Source organism: Ctenocephalides felis, unplaced genomic scaffold (genome assembly GCF_003426905.1).
Source record: "Ctenocephalides felis isolate EL2017-DRISC unplaced genomic scaffold, ASM342690v1 CF-g0.4_SCAFFOLD_00845, whole genome shotgun sequence".
Classification (NCBI taxonomy): domain Eukaryota; kingdom Metazoa; phylum Arthropoda; class Insecta; order Siphonaptera; family Pulicidae; genus Ctenocephalides; species Ctenocephalides felis.
This window is the reverse complement of record NW_020536999.1, coordinates 94,471,814-94,489,700: the sequence shown is the minus strand read 5'-3', so window position 1 is coordinate 94,489,700 and position 17,887 is coordinate 94,471,814. Positions and strand designations below refer to the sequence as shown.

Sequence of the window (17,887 nt, the reverse complement as noted above, 5' to 3'; positions counted from 1 at the left end):
TAAAAAAGTGTTGCCATAGAAGAAATAATAGGTAGCTGTAAGTGTCAAACTTCACACCGCTTATGGCGTGTGACGTAATGCTGCGTCCCCACTGCACGAATCCGTGCGGCGAATCCTGTTCGCGACGCACGCATGCGTTGGCTCTTGTGCGCGACGCACACTGCGAGCAATTTGATACATTTGAAATTTTTAGGATTCCATAATATTTTTTTTCTTGATACAGTTCAATTATAAGAAGTGTAAAGAAGTATAACATCTTCTCTACGCATATTCATTTTCAAAATTGAGGATTCGATGAAATATCTTAATGCCTTCACTGTACAATTGAACTTATACCGTAGCACAGATCAACGTTTACGTACAAGTTCAAAGAAATAACGTATACGAATACAGAGGCAGGCTGACCAACAATTATCAGTTTTGAATAAAAATTATTACTTCTGTTCTAAATATAAATACTTGTCAGAAAAGACTTTGAGCAAAAATTCAGTCTGCATATTAATAAGATTTTAAATGATATTTAGCGTAATTGCAAATAATACAATATTACCATTTTTTTTTGAAACATTTAATTTATTTTGAATAATAAATATATGATACGTCATATAAGTAGTAAGAGTATATATATATATATATAATATATATATATATATATATACATGATAATATCATGATGATATAAAATTAACTCTGAAATATGATAAATAAAGTCTACCAAAATATATTTTAGTTGGATATACATATATTTCAACATATCTATAACTTAATTACCGATGTATTTCCTATACTAATAGTTAGATAAAATTATAATTAGTACATCAATTTTAATGACTGCTTACTTATTTACATTTTTGATCCGCGCTTTGACGCTAATCCATTAGTGTCGGTTCGGGTATTCTCGGCAGCCCGATGCGTCGGGTTGCTCGCGGCGGGAGCGAGCGCCGCGAACGCAAGCTATTGAAATTTTCGTGTCGCTTCGACCATGTTCGGCAGGGTACGTAATTCTAAAAATAACCCCCCTCCCATTTTCAAACAAAAAAAGAAGAAAAAAGTGCGCTATGGACATGCGCAGTGGACAAATTTAAAGGGAATTCGTGCGTTCGCACAGTATCACTCCGCTGCGCAAATTTGTTCGTGACGCACCATTCGCCGCACGGATTCGTAACAGTGGAGACGCGGCATAAGGCACCGCGCGCACCATTTGAAATTCAAATTCAAAAGCGCGAAATTTGAATTGAATTAGATGTAATTAGCATTTTCAATGCAAACTGGTGGTGTATGGCATCGTGCCTTAAGGCAAATTGCTGGAACTTCCTAATATTCGAGGAATATTCAATGTTTCCAAATAGGTTATTAAAAATACTGTTTACAGAAAAGTAAATAAATAAAACTCAATCAATCGAATTTAAAAGTAGTCAGTGGTGTATGTATGGCATTGTGCCTTAAGGCAAATTTCTGGAACTTCCCGTACCGTATCGAAATGTTCGAGAAATATTAAATGTTTTCAAATAGATTATTATAAATACTGTAGCATTGTCTAATATTTATAAGAATTATATAAACTGAATTGCAAAAAGTTAAAATATTTATTTAAAATATATAAGTGAGCTTTAGAACTTAAGCCAGAATTAAAATTAAAATCTGAATTATGTTCGATATACAAAATAATTTGAAATATTTTTTTTTCCAAAAGCAATTGTTTCGTAAGCACAAGCAAAAAGTTTTTTTTGATTCATTCAAATCTCAAGCTTATTTATCTCAAAAGCCGCAATTTTTTGCTCATTTATCTCGGTATCTCCGAAACGGCTACACCTGCCTTTGCCAAAAACTAATCACCACTTTTCCTCGTCATTACAAATTGAATGTTTTTTGGATCATTTTAATCGGATGCTCCGTTCTCTCAAAAACTCAGTTTCTATTTTTTGCACTCTTTTACTCCATATCTCCAAATCAATAGAAATCGAATGTTTTTTGAAACGGTCCAACTGATCGTATCGCAAAACTAATCATAGCAAGTTCTTATCGAGCTTCATCGAATGACTTATTATATTTTGAAATCGGTACAGCCGTTTTTGACAAAAAAGCCGATGAAGTTCAAATTTTCGCTCATACCTCAAAGACGCTGATCATTTTCTTACATCTGGACGAATTTTTAAAATTAAACCAGTAGTAACAAATTACAACAATTAATTCGAAGAAATGGCAAGGCTGATCTTTACCACGAATTAATCGGCATGAATCCAAACTACTACCTTATAAACAGTCTTTCTGAACTTTTCAAAACAGCTCAGGATTTTTTTGCGAAAAAGTGCACGAAAATGTTTGCACTTTTCTGCCAACGATTTAGAAACGGCTGTGCTGATCTTTGTACAAAAGTAATCAATACGAGTCCTTATATAGTTATATCAAACGGCATTTAAATTTTGAAAATTGGTTCTGCTGTTTTTGAAAAATATCGACGAAAGGTCAAAAATCGTCTCACATATACATAAGCATGCATATACCTTTTCCAAATTTTAATAAAATTAGCAAACCGGATTTTCTGGCGAAACCACAATTTTGTTCTATGGAAAGTTAATTAGCAAATCGGATTTTCAAGAAAAACGTGGAAGTTTATACTTCTTTTTTCCATGAAGAAGTTAATAAATCTCTTTTATTGTCTATTTTCAGGTCAAAAATGGCGAGACATGCGCTCAACCCTCAGTCCAGCATTCACAGGCAGCAAAATGCGAAACATGTTCCAACTAGTGTTAAAATCTGCCCAACAAATGGCCTTGCATTTAAAAAAAGAAACAACAAAAAGTGGTACCACCTATACATATATATCTTGCCCTACCTCATCAATTCCCTTGATAATTTTCCTCTTTTTTAGGTTCCGTAACTTTGGAAATGAAGAGCCTGTTCACGAAATATGCAAATGATGTGATTGCCAGTTGTGCTTTTGGTCTGGAAGTGGATTCTTTGAGGAATCCTGAAAACGAATTTTATAAATTTGGGAAGAAAGTTACTGGGTTTGGAGGTCTGGATGCCCTGTTGAGGTTCTTGGGCTTCAATTTGGCACCATCTCTTATGAGGGTGAGTTGGGAGAAAGGATATATGATAAAAGATAATCTTGGGAGTAAAACATAAAAATCAGCTTGAGAGGTAGAGATATCTTATTTTGGCAAGGATGTTCTTTGGAAAACCATTGACCAACGTCACAATGCAATTTTAGGCTTGAACTTACTCAAACAATCTATCCATTGATGAGACCAGAATAATACCATCTACCAAAACACATCAACCATAAAAAATTCAAGACAAAACGTGCACATTTTTCATCACTAATTTTTTTTAAGTTTTGGTATTCAACTCTCTTTGCTTTTCCCCTTAGGCTTTAAACATCAACTTCCTGGACAAACAAACCATGAAATTCTTCCGCGGTCTGGTACACGACACAATGTCTACACGAGAACTACAAAAAATCTCCAGACCAGACATGATCCATTTGTTGATGCAAGCACGAAAAGGAACTTTACGAGATGAAGATAATGCCAAAAGCGATTCGACCAGTGCCAAAAGAGGTAACAACCTTAAATTTGACCATATTTTGTCTTTTTAACCAGTTTATTCTATTTTTACCAGATTGGTCCGACGATGAATTGACAGCACAAGCCTTGATTTTCCTCATAGCTGGTTTTGACACGACGTCAACCTTGTTGATGTTTTTGGCTTATGAATTGGCGTTGAATCCAGAAGTGCAAGAATGTTTGCAAGAGGAAATTGATAGTATTTTTAATGCTGATGGTGATGAAGGCTTGACGTACGAAAAGTTGGCAAAGGCTACGTATATGGACATGGTGATATCTGGTAAGTGGATCAAGGATAATGGACATTTTTGGTCGCAACTTTTAAACGCATCAAGATAATTGGACGCAGTCTTCAGCAGGGAATTGAATTATCTACAAGCTTTTTTGCAACAACGCTATGTATTAATTTTTTTTTCTATTGCACCTAAATCCCATTTTAATTGGTGCAATGCTTCACGCGATACGAAAATAACAATTTGAACACTAATATTTTTCATTGTTTTTGTAGAAACTTTAAGGAAATGGCCACCTGTAGTCTTCCTGGACAGAATATGTTTAAAAGACTACGAAATCGAAGATAACATTGGCAGAAAATACACGGTGAGTATATAAATTAGCCCGCTGTACTATTCATAGTTAAGCAATAGAAATTCACAAATAGACTTAAGACAAAAAAAAAATTGTTTACCTCTTAATTTTCTTATTTTTAAAGGTAAAAAAGGGTGAAGGTGTCCTTTTCCCAGTTTACCACATTCACAGAGACCAAAAATATTTTGCTGATCCAGAAAGATTCGATCCTGAACGTTTCAATGATGAAAACAAAAAGAATATACAACCTTTCACTTATATACCTTTTGGGGTCGGCCCCAGAAATTGTATAGGTAAGCAAAAAAAAAATGTTTGTGATGTAACATTAACGTTAAAGTTACATAACAAATAATATTTGAAGAAACATTGACATTATAAAAAATATAAAGAAATCCTTTACAATTAACAAAACCCACCTCTTAACATTAACGTTAACGTAACATTAACGTTAAAGTTACATAACAAATAATATTTGGAGAAACATTGACATTATAAAAAATATAAAGAAATCCTTTACAATTAACAAAACCCACCTCTTAACATTAACGTTAACGTAACATTAACGTTAAAGTTACATAACAAATAATATTTGGAGAAACATTGACATTATAAAAAATATAAAGAAATCCTTTACATTAAACCAAACCCACCTCTTGGCTTGGCATCAGTCATCTCCTCACCAGGTTTTTCTTTTTCAGGATCAAGGTTTGCCCTGATGGAAACCAAAGCAATGCTCTTCATCATCCTGAGTTCATTCAATTTTAGAACCTGCCTGAAGACTGAGTACCCATTGAAGTTGTCGAAGAGAGACTTTGACCTGGTTCCTGCCAATGGAGTTTGGGTTGATGTGGAACCAAGGAAAAAATAATAGTTGATGAATAGCTAAAATAATAATGATAATTAATGGAAATTGTTGTTAATTGTTTTTTAACTATTTTTATAATTATTTTATAATTATTTTTTTAAAATAGATAACCAAGATGTATATTTTTAAATATAAAAATGTTTAAGAAAAGATTTTAATAGGTTTGAATATTTTTTATTGTTATTATATTATATATATATATATATATATATATATACATATGTTATATAAATATTTAGCTAATAGTTATTTCTAAATTCGTTTATATAAAAATTATTTTAAACCTTGACTAGAACATAAATGTTTGCGTTAATAAATATTTATGACTTAACAATTATATTATTATATTTTTGCGATTATAAAGGTTCAGCTTTAATATATTTTATTTATTTAAATATTTAAAATAAACTTTATAAATCATGAGTGCTTGCCATGTCCACCAAACCTAACACAAAGGTTTCTCATAAGAATATGTATTACACAAATATATTTAAATAGTATTACAGTTATTAAAAAAAAACTAGGTGTAAGTGGTATTTTGACTTAAGGCAAGTAGCATGTATGTTTGACTTATAAAAATGATACATTTAATGAATAAAAATTAAGATTCCAAATTTATTTAAAATTGTGGCCTTTTTATTCATTTCCAGAGATCAGAACAGATCAGATTCCAGAGAACACACCTTGTTAGTATCTATTTTTTAGTATCATTTTAAAGTCAATTAATTAATGCCTAAACTTGTATTTGAATCAATACTTTAAATGTTAAATACTAAATGTTAGTACAAAGGAAAATTTATAAAAAAAAAACGATATTGGCTAAATAGGGGTCTATGGCAAAGCCTAAGGGGTCCACGACACAAACAAGTTTAGAAACCTATGATACAGACAAACTAGTGGTAAGCATGGCATCGTGCTTTAAGGTGAATTGCTAGAACTTCCCGTACCGCAATTAAAAATCTTGATACGGAACCCAAAAAAAAATTACACAAAATTATTATTATTATTAAAATCTCTATAAAATATCTGATAACTTGAGGCAAATATGCCCAATAAATATTTTGATCGCCAAATGATATTTTTTTAACTATTTTTATTGAGAGTTAAAAAGTTTGCTCTCATTTTCTAATTACAATAAAGAAAAGACTCGGCCGATCGTTTCTTAAAACAAATCAACGCGAGTTTTTATCCAGAGCCTTTTGAAAAGTCAAATTTTGTTACACAAACTTTTTATAATTTCGGTGTCAAACAATTAAGAGTCATAGAAGTATGAAATCAGATTTTCTGGCCAAAACTTTACTTCTTATTCTAGGGAGATAAGTATTTATAATTAGATACAAACAAGTATAAACAATGGCAAAGATCAAAATTTAAATTTATATTATAGCTGAACCTAAATATATATATATATATATATATATATATATATATATATATATATATAATTTCCCTGTGTATGCATTTATATATTATTGAGCATTTAGTAAAGACATCAATATAAATAAACAATATTAAATTGTATACATTTATATATAATATCTAGTTGCCATTACTTTTAGCAATAAACAATAAATCTAGTATTTCGTTAAATATATATATATATATATATATATATATATATATTATAATAATAATATATTTCCTACATTCATCTAATAACATATTGAATAATATCATCAGTCGCCTTAATTCTATGTTAAATTAGGAACAATTAAATTTATTAAAATATTTTTATATATATATATATAATTTATGAATAAAATATAATATATAAAGAGAAATGCTTTGGAATATATTCGTAATTATTGCATAAATATATAAATTTATAAATAAATATAATATGAAAACTTATTATCTTTTGACTGAATAATCTTTATGCCTTAATTATATAGGGTGGTCCTTAATATTGATATTTTCGAAATTTTTTGCTCCGAAGGGCTCAAATGCTTCCAAAATTATACAAAAAAAATTCTGTGAAAGTTTTAGCTCTTAATATTAACCATAAGATAGTCTGCATTCCAACCAAAGTTTCTTATGGAAATAAAATGAGTAAAATTCCATTTGTTTTTTAGAATTATATAACTTAGTGACAAGTGAATCAAAATTTTGAGAATAACATTGAATTTGCTTATTTTGATCATAAATAGAAAATGTACAACAAAATTTTGATATTCTATAAAATAAGTCTTTACGTAGAAAGATGAACCAAGAAACTTTGGTTGGAGTGCAGACTATTTTAACGTTAATATTAAGAGCTAAAACTTTAAGAGATTTTTTTTTCATAAATTCAGAAGCATTTGAGTCTCTGGAAACAAAAAAATTCGAAGATATCCATATTAAGGACCACCCTAACATTTATATATATGTATAGCCTGTATAACAAGTGATGACATTAAATTTGAGTTAAAAAAGTTATTTGTAAATAAAATATTATATATATAAATAGCCTTTTACTAAATGTATTAAATAATATTACCATCCACTACCACTTCAAGACTTTGGTTTCATGTCATCATCAGCAAAATTAGCAATAGAACTCACCTTCCAACTTCTCCATATATAATCATCTATAATTAATCTAATTATCTTATCTGAATTATTCAATTCCAAATGTATTGGTCTCTTCAACAGCCAAAAGCAGTTTCTCATGCAAAACCTCTGGAGTGGCATAAGGAGGCAGGTCCAAGCGATTGAAACAAGTGTGAGCCCTGGGCAAACTGTTTGGTTTGCCCCATTTTTCTATGCAGAACCTAAATGGTAACAGAAATATATAAATGAAAAAATATACATATTAAAGTATTTTGTTGTAATATCAATACCCTATTGATCCTAACTACAAATATATATATCACATTTTACAACACAACAATCACATGCTATATTGAGGTGTTGTAAAATGTGATATTAAAATGTGTTTTTTCCTGATTTTGTTTTTTTAATTAATTTTTCTAATTTAATATGTTTAAGTCTAAAACTTTTCCTTATATTGTAAATTTTCTTTTAGCTGAGTGATGAGACACATCTAGTCTCGAAACATATAAAAAAATCAAAATAAACTTTTCCATATTTGACACATTGGCTGTTTTATTCAATTCAATATATCTATCTATATATATATATATATATATATATATATATATATATATATATATATATATATATACTATTACCTTCTAGGGCCAGTGGAGCCTCTCAACGAGCTAAATCCTTCATAAGGTATACTGCTGGTTCCAGTAACAAATTGTAAAAGTCTTAATCTTTGCTCATTTGTGAAACGTTCCTCGATGACTTGCCAGAACCATAAAATGACCTGATGGAACAATAATTTGTGTACAATTTTGTAGAAAACAAAAGTAGGAGGCAAATGGCAAAATAATATTACATATTATTTACTCTCAAAAATATTTTACTCTGTTCCTTGAAAATAATATAACAAATTAAACATTTGTGCCGTGTACTAAACGTAAGTTTATTGATTAGAAATTATTTCTATATTATTCGTAGTTTCTATTATATCTTTGAAGTTATTAAAATAGAAAATATTTTTTAGGCAAGACAGATATTGCAGCTGTTTACAGAATGAGATTATATCGCCAGCATAAAAGTTAAAAAAATACAAGCAGTCAATGAATGTATGTTAATTTTAATTACATGAAGCCCTTCAAACACAATTACATGATGAGTGAAGTTGCATAAACAATATTTGTTTAGACGTTGTTTAACATAATCCAATGTGTGAACGAATATTATAGAATTTATTAATCAGCAATTACTTCATTTCTCTACTGAAGGTTCATTTCTAAATGATAATTACAATGACAAACCGATCATGTCATATTTGAAGTATGACTTTAATACATTATTGTTTTTAAATATTATACATATTTTCAATGCTAATATAAATATATATATATAATATAATTTATAATTTATCTTTGACTCTAATAAATACATGAGTGTTATCATATTACTAATAAACATTATTCAAAATTGTTATATGGTGTATTTATTTTTACTTAAATGCCATCTGGTACAGTAGCAAACTTCAATCGCGTGTGAACCTTACGCGCACTCTTTTCTTTTTAGTAAAGCTTATCATGCATGCCTAAACTTAAGCAAAAATGTGTGGAAAAGCTTTGTGTTAGGCTTGGACAGCATAGTGAGCATTCACAAATGTTTTCAAATTTTTAGAATTTTGTTTTCTCAATAAATTTATATTTTTTATTTATGACATACCCTATAATTAGTCTAAAATATACCTGATGTGCGTCATGATATCCACTTCTATATTCCGTATTTTGCCGCCAATCCAGAACGTCAATTTCTGCAGTACCTATATAAATCAAATTTACATAATTAATTATAGAACTCTACTGACAACAAAACTAAATATCGCCTTGACCAAAAAATATGTGAAGCATATGGACAAAATAAGTGAGTTTGAATAGTAAAAATGAATTATTTACCAGCAATGACCAATTCCAGTTCCCGGGCATCAAAAACAGAAACCAATCTGGCGTCAACAACTTCATAAAATCCGCGAACTAAAGATTCCGTCTGTTCAGCAACACCGCGTTCCAGTCTCCATCTCACCATTCTTTCTAAATATTCCTAAAAAAAAAAAAAAAATAGATTAGATGGATTGTAATGATTGGATGTGTATTAGGATCTAATACCAACTTTTTTGTTCTTTTCTGTGACCTGGACGTGTTTACCACCAGGTTTCAACTCTCTTTCGACGACTCGTCCTAGAAGTTCTTCGGTTACACAGAAATTCAACTCAAGAGCACCTCCAGTGCCACCTTGGCCCAGGTCGTTCTCTCGGATCCACTGTAAGGATTGGTGGAATTCGCTGTCTAAGGATTCTGAAAAATTAAATTTTTATAGAAAATTATTATTATCATTAAATTTAAAAAACCTGAGATTTTTGCAATTTACCTAAATCGCTCAAGGCTACTGGTAGCCTTAAGAGCGCCTTGTAGAACGGCCTGGTAAAAAAGGCGTCCAGGAGATACTGGTGCACTAAGGCCAAGCCTAAGACTCTGCCACTAAAACGAAACCTGCAAACAACACCAAACATTAATAATTTATTCACCACATATTTTCATACATAACCATTCGATTATTATGATCTCTGCACCTCTGACTTACCAATCGTGACAATTATCTACATAGGCGCTTGCTGGTGACACTTGTACTGTGTAAGTATCATTGGCGGAATATTCGAACAAACCATAGTAAGGATTGAACAATTCCCTCGACAGCAGGAAGAAAAATTCCCTGGAAGGTCCTCCATAATCCAACCCTTCTTCGCCGTCCCATAAAACTGCCAGACGACCCTTTTGGAGATCTTTCTTGGCGCAGGACATGACTCGCCTGAAGGCGTCCTCCAGGAGACGGGATCTTCTGATGTGCAACCTGGGTAAAGGACATTTGTTTATTGTTTCTGTTGTAACGTTTGAAAATATTAATGATGCATTCGGCAGATTGGTGCACAATTAAATAATCTGCTATAGGTATTGCAAACAATATTGGCAGAGAGTAGACAATATTGGCCGAGAGTAGACAATATTGGCAGAGAGTAGACAATATTGGCAGACAGTAGACAATGGTGTCTAACAATATTGCCTAGACAGTAGACAATATTGTCTAACAATATTGTCTAGACAGTTAGACAATATTGTCTAACAATATTGTCTAGACAGTAGACAATATGTCTAACCACAATTCCCCATCAATTTTTTTAATTCCATTATCCCTTACTTCAACTTATGAGGTCCTTGTCCGTATCCCTTGCTCTCCAATTTCCTATAAAAAGCCCTCAATTTAGCCTCGAAGTCTCTCCTGTAAGGAGCTGGTCCTCTGCAGGGGCCTCTTTGGATCGACACAGTCGATTGTGGGGTCTGATTGGGACTTGAATGAGACCCTTGTTGGTTGGAGGCGCTTTGAGAACCGTAAGGGCTTGAGGGGTGCTTGAATGGGTCTGCTGAGTGGGCACATAGCTCATTATTTCTTGCTCGAAAAGGCTGAGGAATGGTAAAGGAAATATTTTGAATAAAAATATTGAATTGTAAAGAAATATTTATAGACAGTTTGTAATATTTTGAGATAATTTAACTATTTGAGGTATTTTGCGGTATTTTCAGATACTTTAATGCGTTTTGAGAAATTTTAAGTTTATTTGTTACACTTCGATAAAATTCAATGCATTTTGAGTCGATTTGAAATACTGAAGATATTTAAATATTTTTTGAGGCATTGAGACCTAATAAGAGTAGGTTTTTTAAATATATTTTGAAGCAATTTTGAGAAATTTTACTATATTTGGACGATTGAAGACATTATAAGACGTCTTGAGGCGTTTTAGGCCTTTTTGAGACATTTCGAGACATTTTAAGAAGTTTTAAGATATTTTGAGGCATATTAATATAAAATAAGGGATCTTAAAACATTGTAAGATATTTTAAGAGATCATAATACGTTAAGATATTTTAATACAGCTGAATGTATTTGAAAATTTAAATTATTTTAATTCTTCAAAGATATTATAGAATAATTTACGAGATTTGAAGACTTTTTAAGACATTTTAAGTAATTTTAATAACAAAAAATATAAAATAAGTACTTGAACATATCTTTGAATAGAGATTTGAATATAAATTAATATATTTTAGGATATCATAATATAACTTAATATATAATAGAATATTATAATTATAATATATAATATATTTGTCATTTATTTGTAGAATAAAGTAATTTGACTGTTCATTTTGAGAAGTTTCAAACTTTATAAGATTGTTTAAAATATTTTAAGATATTTTCAAATATCCTAAGATATTTCTTGCTGGCATTTCAATATATTTTGAAACGATCTGAGATATTTACAAACGTTTTAAAAGATTATAATTTACACATTTTGCACTAAAATTATTAGACATTTTCTTCTAAAAATGTGTATAAACATATTTCAACTAATAATAGAGTTTAAGTATATTTCCATTGAATCACAGGTTTAAATAAATTTCAACAAAAAATATTTTTTTATTGAGAGTAATAATTTGACAGTGATTTGAATACATTACTCATCGGATGCATTAGTAAACTTTTTTGCATATATGATATTTGCGAAGATTTAATCGTGAATAATATTTAGCGTTAGATCAACTTTATAAATAAACATTGATATATATATATATATATATATATACAGTGGCGTCGGAACCAAATGTTTGATGGGTGGGCTCGTTTTTTTTTTTTTTTTTTTAGATAGGCAGCCAGTGGTCTCGTTTTTTTTTTTAGAGATATTAGCCCATATAATTTTTTGAAATTCATGGGTGGGCTAAGCCCCCCCATCAAAATTCATGGGTGGGCTCAAGCCCACACAGCCCACACGGTTCCGACGCCACTGTATATATATATATATATAATTATATTCAAATATATATGTGTATATTCTGATTTTTTTGCATTTTTTGCAGGCGTGTATGGAATATATTACAAAATTATATATAAATAGATAATAGTTCATCGAATAAAACTATTGTATGATATAATTGGATTGGATTATGCGTATACATATATGTTATTTTTTGTATATTTGTACAAAAAATGAAATAAATAACATAGTACATTTATAAGTAAAAAATTTAATATATGTTTTCATGTGGTTTAGTTTCCACAGTATAATTGCCGAATGTCAAACTGGACCTTTGTGCCCCGCCCTACCCGGTATATATATATATATATATATATATTGAATAAATAATTATTAAAAATTCGCACTAGCAAATTGATTTTAGCAAAATAGTTAGAGGCGTTTAGAGACGTGTTAAAAATTAATGAATGCTAATTGATAAATTATATATTTATATATATATATATATGATTGTTTACATTATTAATAATAATGAACTAATAAATATACAATGCATCGCACGAAAAGTATCCGTTGCAAAAATTTTATTGTAATGAGATGTTAATTTCTTAGACAGCCTTGAACACCATTTTCAATTCATTGACAGATTATATATATATATATATATATATATATATATATATATATATATATACAGTAAAACAACATTAAAACGATTTTCCAGAAGCCAAACCCAAAAAGCGTCCTTATGAGGGATATAATAAGTATACCTAGAAGCAGCTTCTACAAAAATATAAACAATGTTGATTTCTATTTATGATCAGATAAACAAATTTTAATAAGAATATATAAAACTTTAGAACATTAATTTAAAATTTAAGATTTTAAGTGAATCTTAACTTTTCCATCTTATGACATCACAAACAATTAAGAGAATGCACATTGTAAGGCACATTTTTAAAAATAAAAATGTATGTTCTTGCTTATGTATATTACATTTATTAAGTTCTTCATTTTCACTGACAATGCCAAAATTAAATGCCGAAATGTATGAAAAAAAAAGATTTATATTTTTAAACATTTATACAAAATAAAACATTTATAGACACTTATACAATTAGATACATCATATAAACATTCATCTACATATTTGCACACTTTTGTACACATTTTATATAGTAATAAACTCACGTGCACATTTTACACACATTTTATACACACATATACATCGACACACATTTATGCACACTTATATACATTTGTATACACTATACATTCAATACATCATCTATACAATAATCTACAAATTTGCCCAAATTTATACGCATTTATACATATTCAGACATATTTATACCTAAATGTATAAATATGTATATGTACTCATTTTACATTTATACACACATTTATACATATCAAACAAATTCTACGTCTTCATGGTCTTTATACACATTCAAACACACTTATATACATTTATACACACTTATATACATTTACACACATTCAAACACACTAATATACATGTATACACATATATGTACATATTTACATACGTTTATACACTCTTATACACATATGTACACATTTTACACACATTTTCTACACACTTATACAACAACACACATTTATTCATATTTATACACATTGACACACATTTAAAAACATTTTACATATTTATATACACACTACACATTTTAAACTCATGAAAACACATTTGTACAAATTCAAACAATTTTACACACGTATACACATTTAAACACACGTATACACATGTGCAGTGTGTATACGTGTTTTTAAACACGTAAGTGTGTGCACAATGTTTTACACACTTATACATCGACACACATTTATGCACACTTATACACATTTATATAAACTTTAACACATTTATATGCATTTATATACAGTGTCCACATTTATATATATTTAAACATTGTAATTTATCGACACATCTTTTAAAAATAAGTATTAAATTATTCCGAATAAATTAAATAAATAAGGTCCCGTACAAATATAAATTCTCATACATCATCATAAACGTATTTCATAAAACAAAACAATTATTTTCACAACACCAATATTTGTTTTTGAGATAATAATTAATATATTTTTGTCATTAGCGCTAATTGTCAAAATTAACTATGCAAATAATAAATACCGTTACAAATTTACAGAAAAATATATGAAGTAAAAGATAAATATTATTGTCGATTTGTTTTGCTAGTGAGAATATTGCGCTTTTAAATATTGACAGCAAAACCCTGTTAAGACGATTTTGCAAAGAATGGACCAAAAACGCGTCTTATGCGAGAATTAAACATGATCGTCATAATGGAGTTAAGCAATTAAGTCCATTGTTATTAATATAATTAAATATTTAGGTTTTTACAAAAAGTGCACTCACATGTGGAGGTCATTTGTTTTTGTTAAAAAATCCTACGTCTACTCAAAAATCTTATTTTGTATCATTTTTTTTTGAAAAAAAAATCGTATAACATGTTTCGATGATTCATAACAAATTAATATAATTAACAATAAATATTAATATATTAATAACAATTTTTATAATTAATAAATAATAACTACTTACAGACTGAATAAAATCCCGAAGGCCTTCGTAACAAACCCCCATCTTGTATTTTACCAAATAAATCCAATAATCGGTCAATATTGATTTCCATCAAACAAAATTCACACATTTCAACTTTTAAATTATATATTTTAATATTTTTTTAAATTTTAAATTAAATTTTCACCATTTCTTCCGGCGCTTTCTCTTACTTTTGGCAATACTGTTCGGTGTCATGTCAATGACAGCGACAACTTCATGTCAATAATAAAAGTCACAGGTATCACAATGGACAGGTCAGTTTTTTAGTTTAAACATCATTTTACACTAAAATTTAATAAAGAATTTATATATATTTTTGAACACAATGACAAATTTAAGTATGATTTAAGCATTATGTTAAAAGTAGCAATAAATTGATTGATTTATTTGAAAATAAGTCATGTCAATAAACAATAATGATATCTGGTTGACGCTTTGACACATAACAATTTATGTCAAAAGTTGCAGTGTGTCAATTCATGTCATAAGTTGCAGTTTTGTGTTGACAATTGACGTGTCTTATGACAATTTTGACATGAGTCATACTAATGTGCCATTTTTGACACGTGTCATCAACAAGTTATTTTGATTATGGGATACTGAAATGTCAATTTTTTGACAAATACTCGAGTAAAATGTCAATTTCGACAGGTGTCGTACTAAAATCAAATTTTGACAGGATGTAGATTTATCAAAAATTTATTAACTATGCATTTTTGAAGGATTGCATTATGTGAAAGTAGGAATCAATTGATTGATCATGCCATGGATCAAACTATAATCTAATACACAATGCCAATTTATGTTAAAAGATGTCAATTTATGTCCAAAGATGTAAATTTATGCCATAAATTGATTTTATGATAAAATGTCAATTTTGACAAAAGTCATTCGTCAACATTGGCATAAGTCATAAAAAATGTCCATTTCTTGTACTTGTCATAAAGATATTATAATTTTTGGTTAGGACATACTGAAATGTCAATTTTGACAAGTACTCGAGTAAAATGTCAATTTCGACGCGTACTAAACGCATACTAAAATTATTTTTGACACGTGTTATACTAAGAAGTAATTTATCAGAAATTTAGTTTCTAAACATTTTTAAACAATGAAAATAATTTTGATATCATAATAATTTGATTACGACATACTAAAATGCCAATTTTCGCGAATGCTCTAGTAAAATGTCAATTTTGACACGTGTCATACTAAAATCAATTTTGATAAGTCATACTAAGGGTGTAAGTTTATTTACTAAACATTTTTAAACTATAAAAATAATTCTCAAAAAAATATATTTAGTAAAAAAAAATAATTTTATCAATCTAAAAACTCATTGGCAACAAACAAACAACAAATAATTAATACTTATTAAGTTATATTCTATTATTTATCTTTATTCTTGAAGAATCATCTAGAATAATCTAAGATCTAAGATAAATATAAATAAATTCCACTTAGAACAAAATAATTAAAAGAAATCGCGAATTAAATTGCACAAAAACACGCCATATGCAAATACGATTTGTTGCCATAGTTTCGCTTTTGTTATCGTAGAAAGTTCTTTTAAAAAAATCAATTAATAAATTTCTTTTATTAATTGAAAACATTGGAAAGAAAATGTATATATATATATATATATATATATATATATATATTATATATATATATGTCTCTATATATAACGAATGCAATATCCCAATTTCAAATAATTAGGTCAACTTAAAGATAAATTTATTTCAGGCTAGCATTTTGTTTTAGTGATTCTAGCACGTGCAATATATACACAAATATATATATATATATATATATATACAAATATATATATATATATATATATATATATAATATATATATATAGTGTTTGTGTGAAGTACAAAACTAGGTGCACAAATGTGTATCAATTTGAACACGAGTGTTTATAAACTTGTGTAATGTGCAAAAGTGTGTATAAATAGTGCAGATATGTATAAAAGTGTGTAAAAAGAGCATGAATGTGTATAAATGTGTGTGAGCGTGTATAAATGTGTGCACATGTGTGTGAGCGTGTATAAATGTGTGCACATGTGTGTGAGCGTGTATATATGTGTACACATGTGTGTGAGCGTGTATACATGTGTACACATGTGTGTAAGCGTGTATAAATGTGTACACATGTGCGTGAGCGTGTATATATGTTTGTGTGGGCGTGTGAAAATGTGTTTAAGTGTATATAAGTACGTTCGAATGTGTAACTATGTGCTTGAATGTGTATTAATGTATATGAATGTGCTTAAGTATGGATAGGTGTTTATAAATGTGTGTAAATATGCATTGGTGTGTGTAAATGTGCATAATTATGTATATTTGTGTATAAAATGTGTACAAGTATGTTTTTGTTTGTTTGAAAATAGTCATTAATACTGTAATGTAATACGTATGAGAATTATTGTGATTTTCTTTTTTACGATAATGATACTATATTTATCAAACATTATATTTACATCCCTTGAAAAAAAAATTAAATATTTTTATAAATGAGTGAATATTTTTGAAAAAAAAAATGATAAATCCACATAACATTTTTAAGTGTGTAGAAATTTGTTATAAATGTACTTAAATGTGTATGAAAGTATATGGAAGTGTGTACGCATATGTATAAATGTGCATAAACTGAGTAAATATATAAATGTGTATAAATATGTAAAAATGTTTCCGAATGTATACAAATGTCTGTAAACGTGCTTTAGTGTGTAAAGGCATGTATGAGTGTATATACACATGTATAAGTGTATATAACCGTTGCACATATGTTTATATATAACATTAATAAAAATAAACTGATTAAATTTTAAATGTGTATTTATATGTTATATGAAAGATTTGCCCAGAAAATA

The 17,887-nt window shown here is 28.8% G+C and overlaps 2 protein-coding genes across 2 annotated transcripts; one reads left to right on the top strand and one right to left on the bottom strand.

Annotated features, from left to right (window-relative positions):
• Positions 1–909: 909 nt before the first annotated feature.
• LOC113363118 (cytochrome P450 9e2-like) lies at positions 910–5,076 on the top strand. Its single transcript, XM_026605600.1, has 8 exons — positions 910–994; positions 2,671–2,802; positions 2,873–3,075; positions 3,374–3,551; positions 3,649–3,849; positions 4,078–4,169; positions 4,282–4,450; positions 4,856–5,076. Exons 1-8 carry the CDS (start codon positions 910–912, stop codon positions 5,023–5,025), a joined length of 1,230 nt encoding a protein of 409 aa, XP_026461385.1. The 3' UTR covers positions 5,026–5,076.
• Positions 5,077–7,398: 2,322 nt separating this feature from the next.
• LOC113363117 (E3 ubiquitin-protein ligase HECW2-like) lies at positions 7,399–15,287 on the bottom strand. Its single transcript, XM_026605599.1, has 11 exons — positions 15,283–15,287; positions 14,988–15,029; positions 10,968–11,048; positions 10,786–10,902; positions 10,174–10,440; positions 9,961–10,082; positions 9,703–9,887; positions 9,489–9,633; positions 9,282–9,355; positions 8,193–8,332; positions 7,399–7,772 (listed from the first exon to the last, which is right to left on the bottom strand). Exons 1-11 carry the CDS (start codon positions 15,285–15,287, stop codon positions 7,619–7,621), a joined length of 1,332 nt encoding a protein of 443 aa, XP_026461384.1. The 3' UTR covers positions 7,399–7,618.
• Between the last annotated feature and the right edge of the window lie 2,600 nt (positions 15,288–17,887).

Coding starts and splice junctions, on each gene's coding strand:
- LOC113363117 (XM_026605599.1), bottom strand. Junction 10,083..10,173: donor GTAGATAATTGTCACGATTG/GTAAGTCAGAGG, acceptor TGTTGTTTGCAG/GTTTCGTTTTAGTGGCAGAG. Junction 9,888..9,960: donor AGTAGCCTTGAGCGATTTAG/GTAAATTGCAAA, acceptor TTAATTTTTCAG/AATCCTTAGACAGCGAATTC.
- LOC113363118 (XM_026605600.1), top strand. CDS start 910: ATGCGTCGGGTTGCTCGCGGCGGGAGCGAGCGCCGCGAACGCAAGCTA. Junction 2,803..2,872: donor AAAAAAAGAAACAACAAAAA/GTGGTACCACCT, acceptor CCTCTTTTTTAG/GTTCCGTAACTTTGGAAATG. Junction 4,170..4,281: donor ACATTGGCAGAAAATACACG/GTGAGTATATAA, acceptor TTATTTTTAAAG/GTAAAAAAGGGTGAAGGTGT.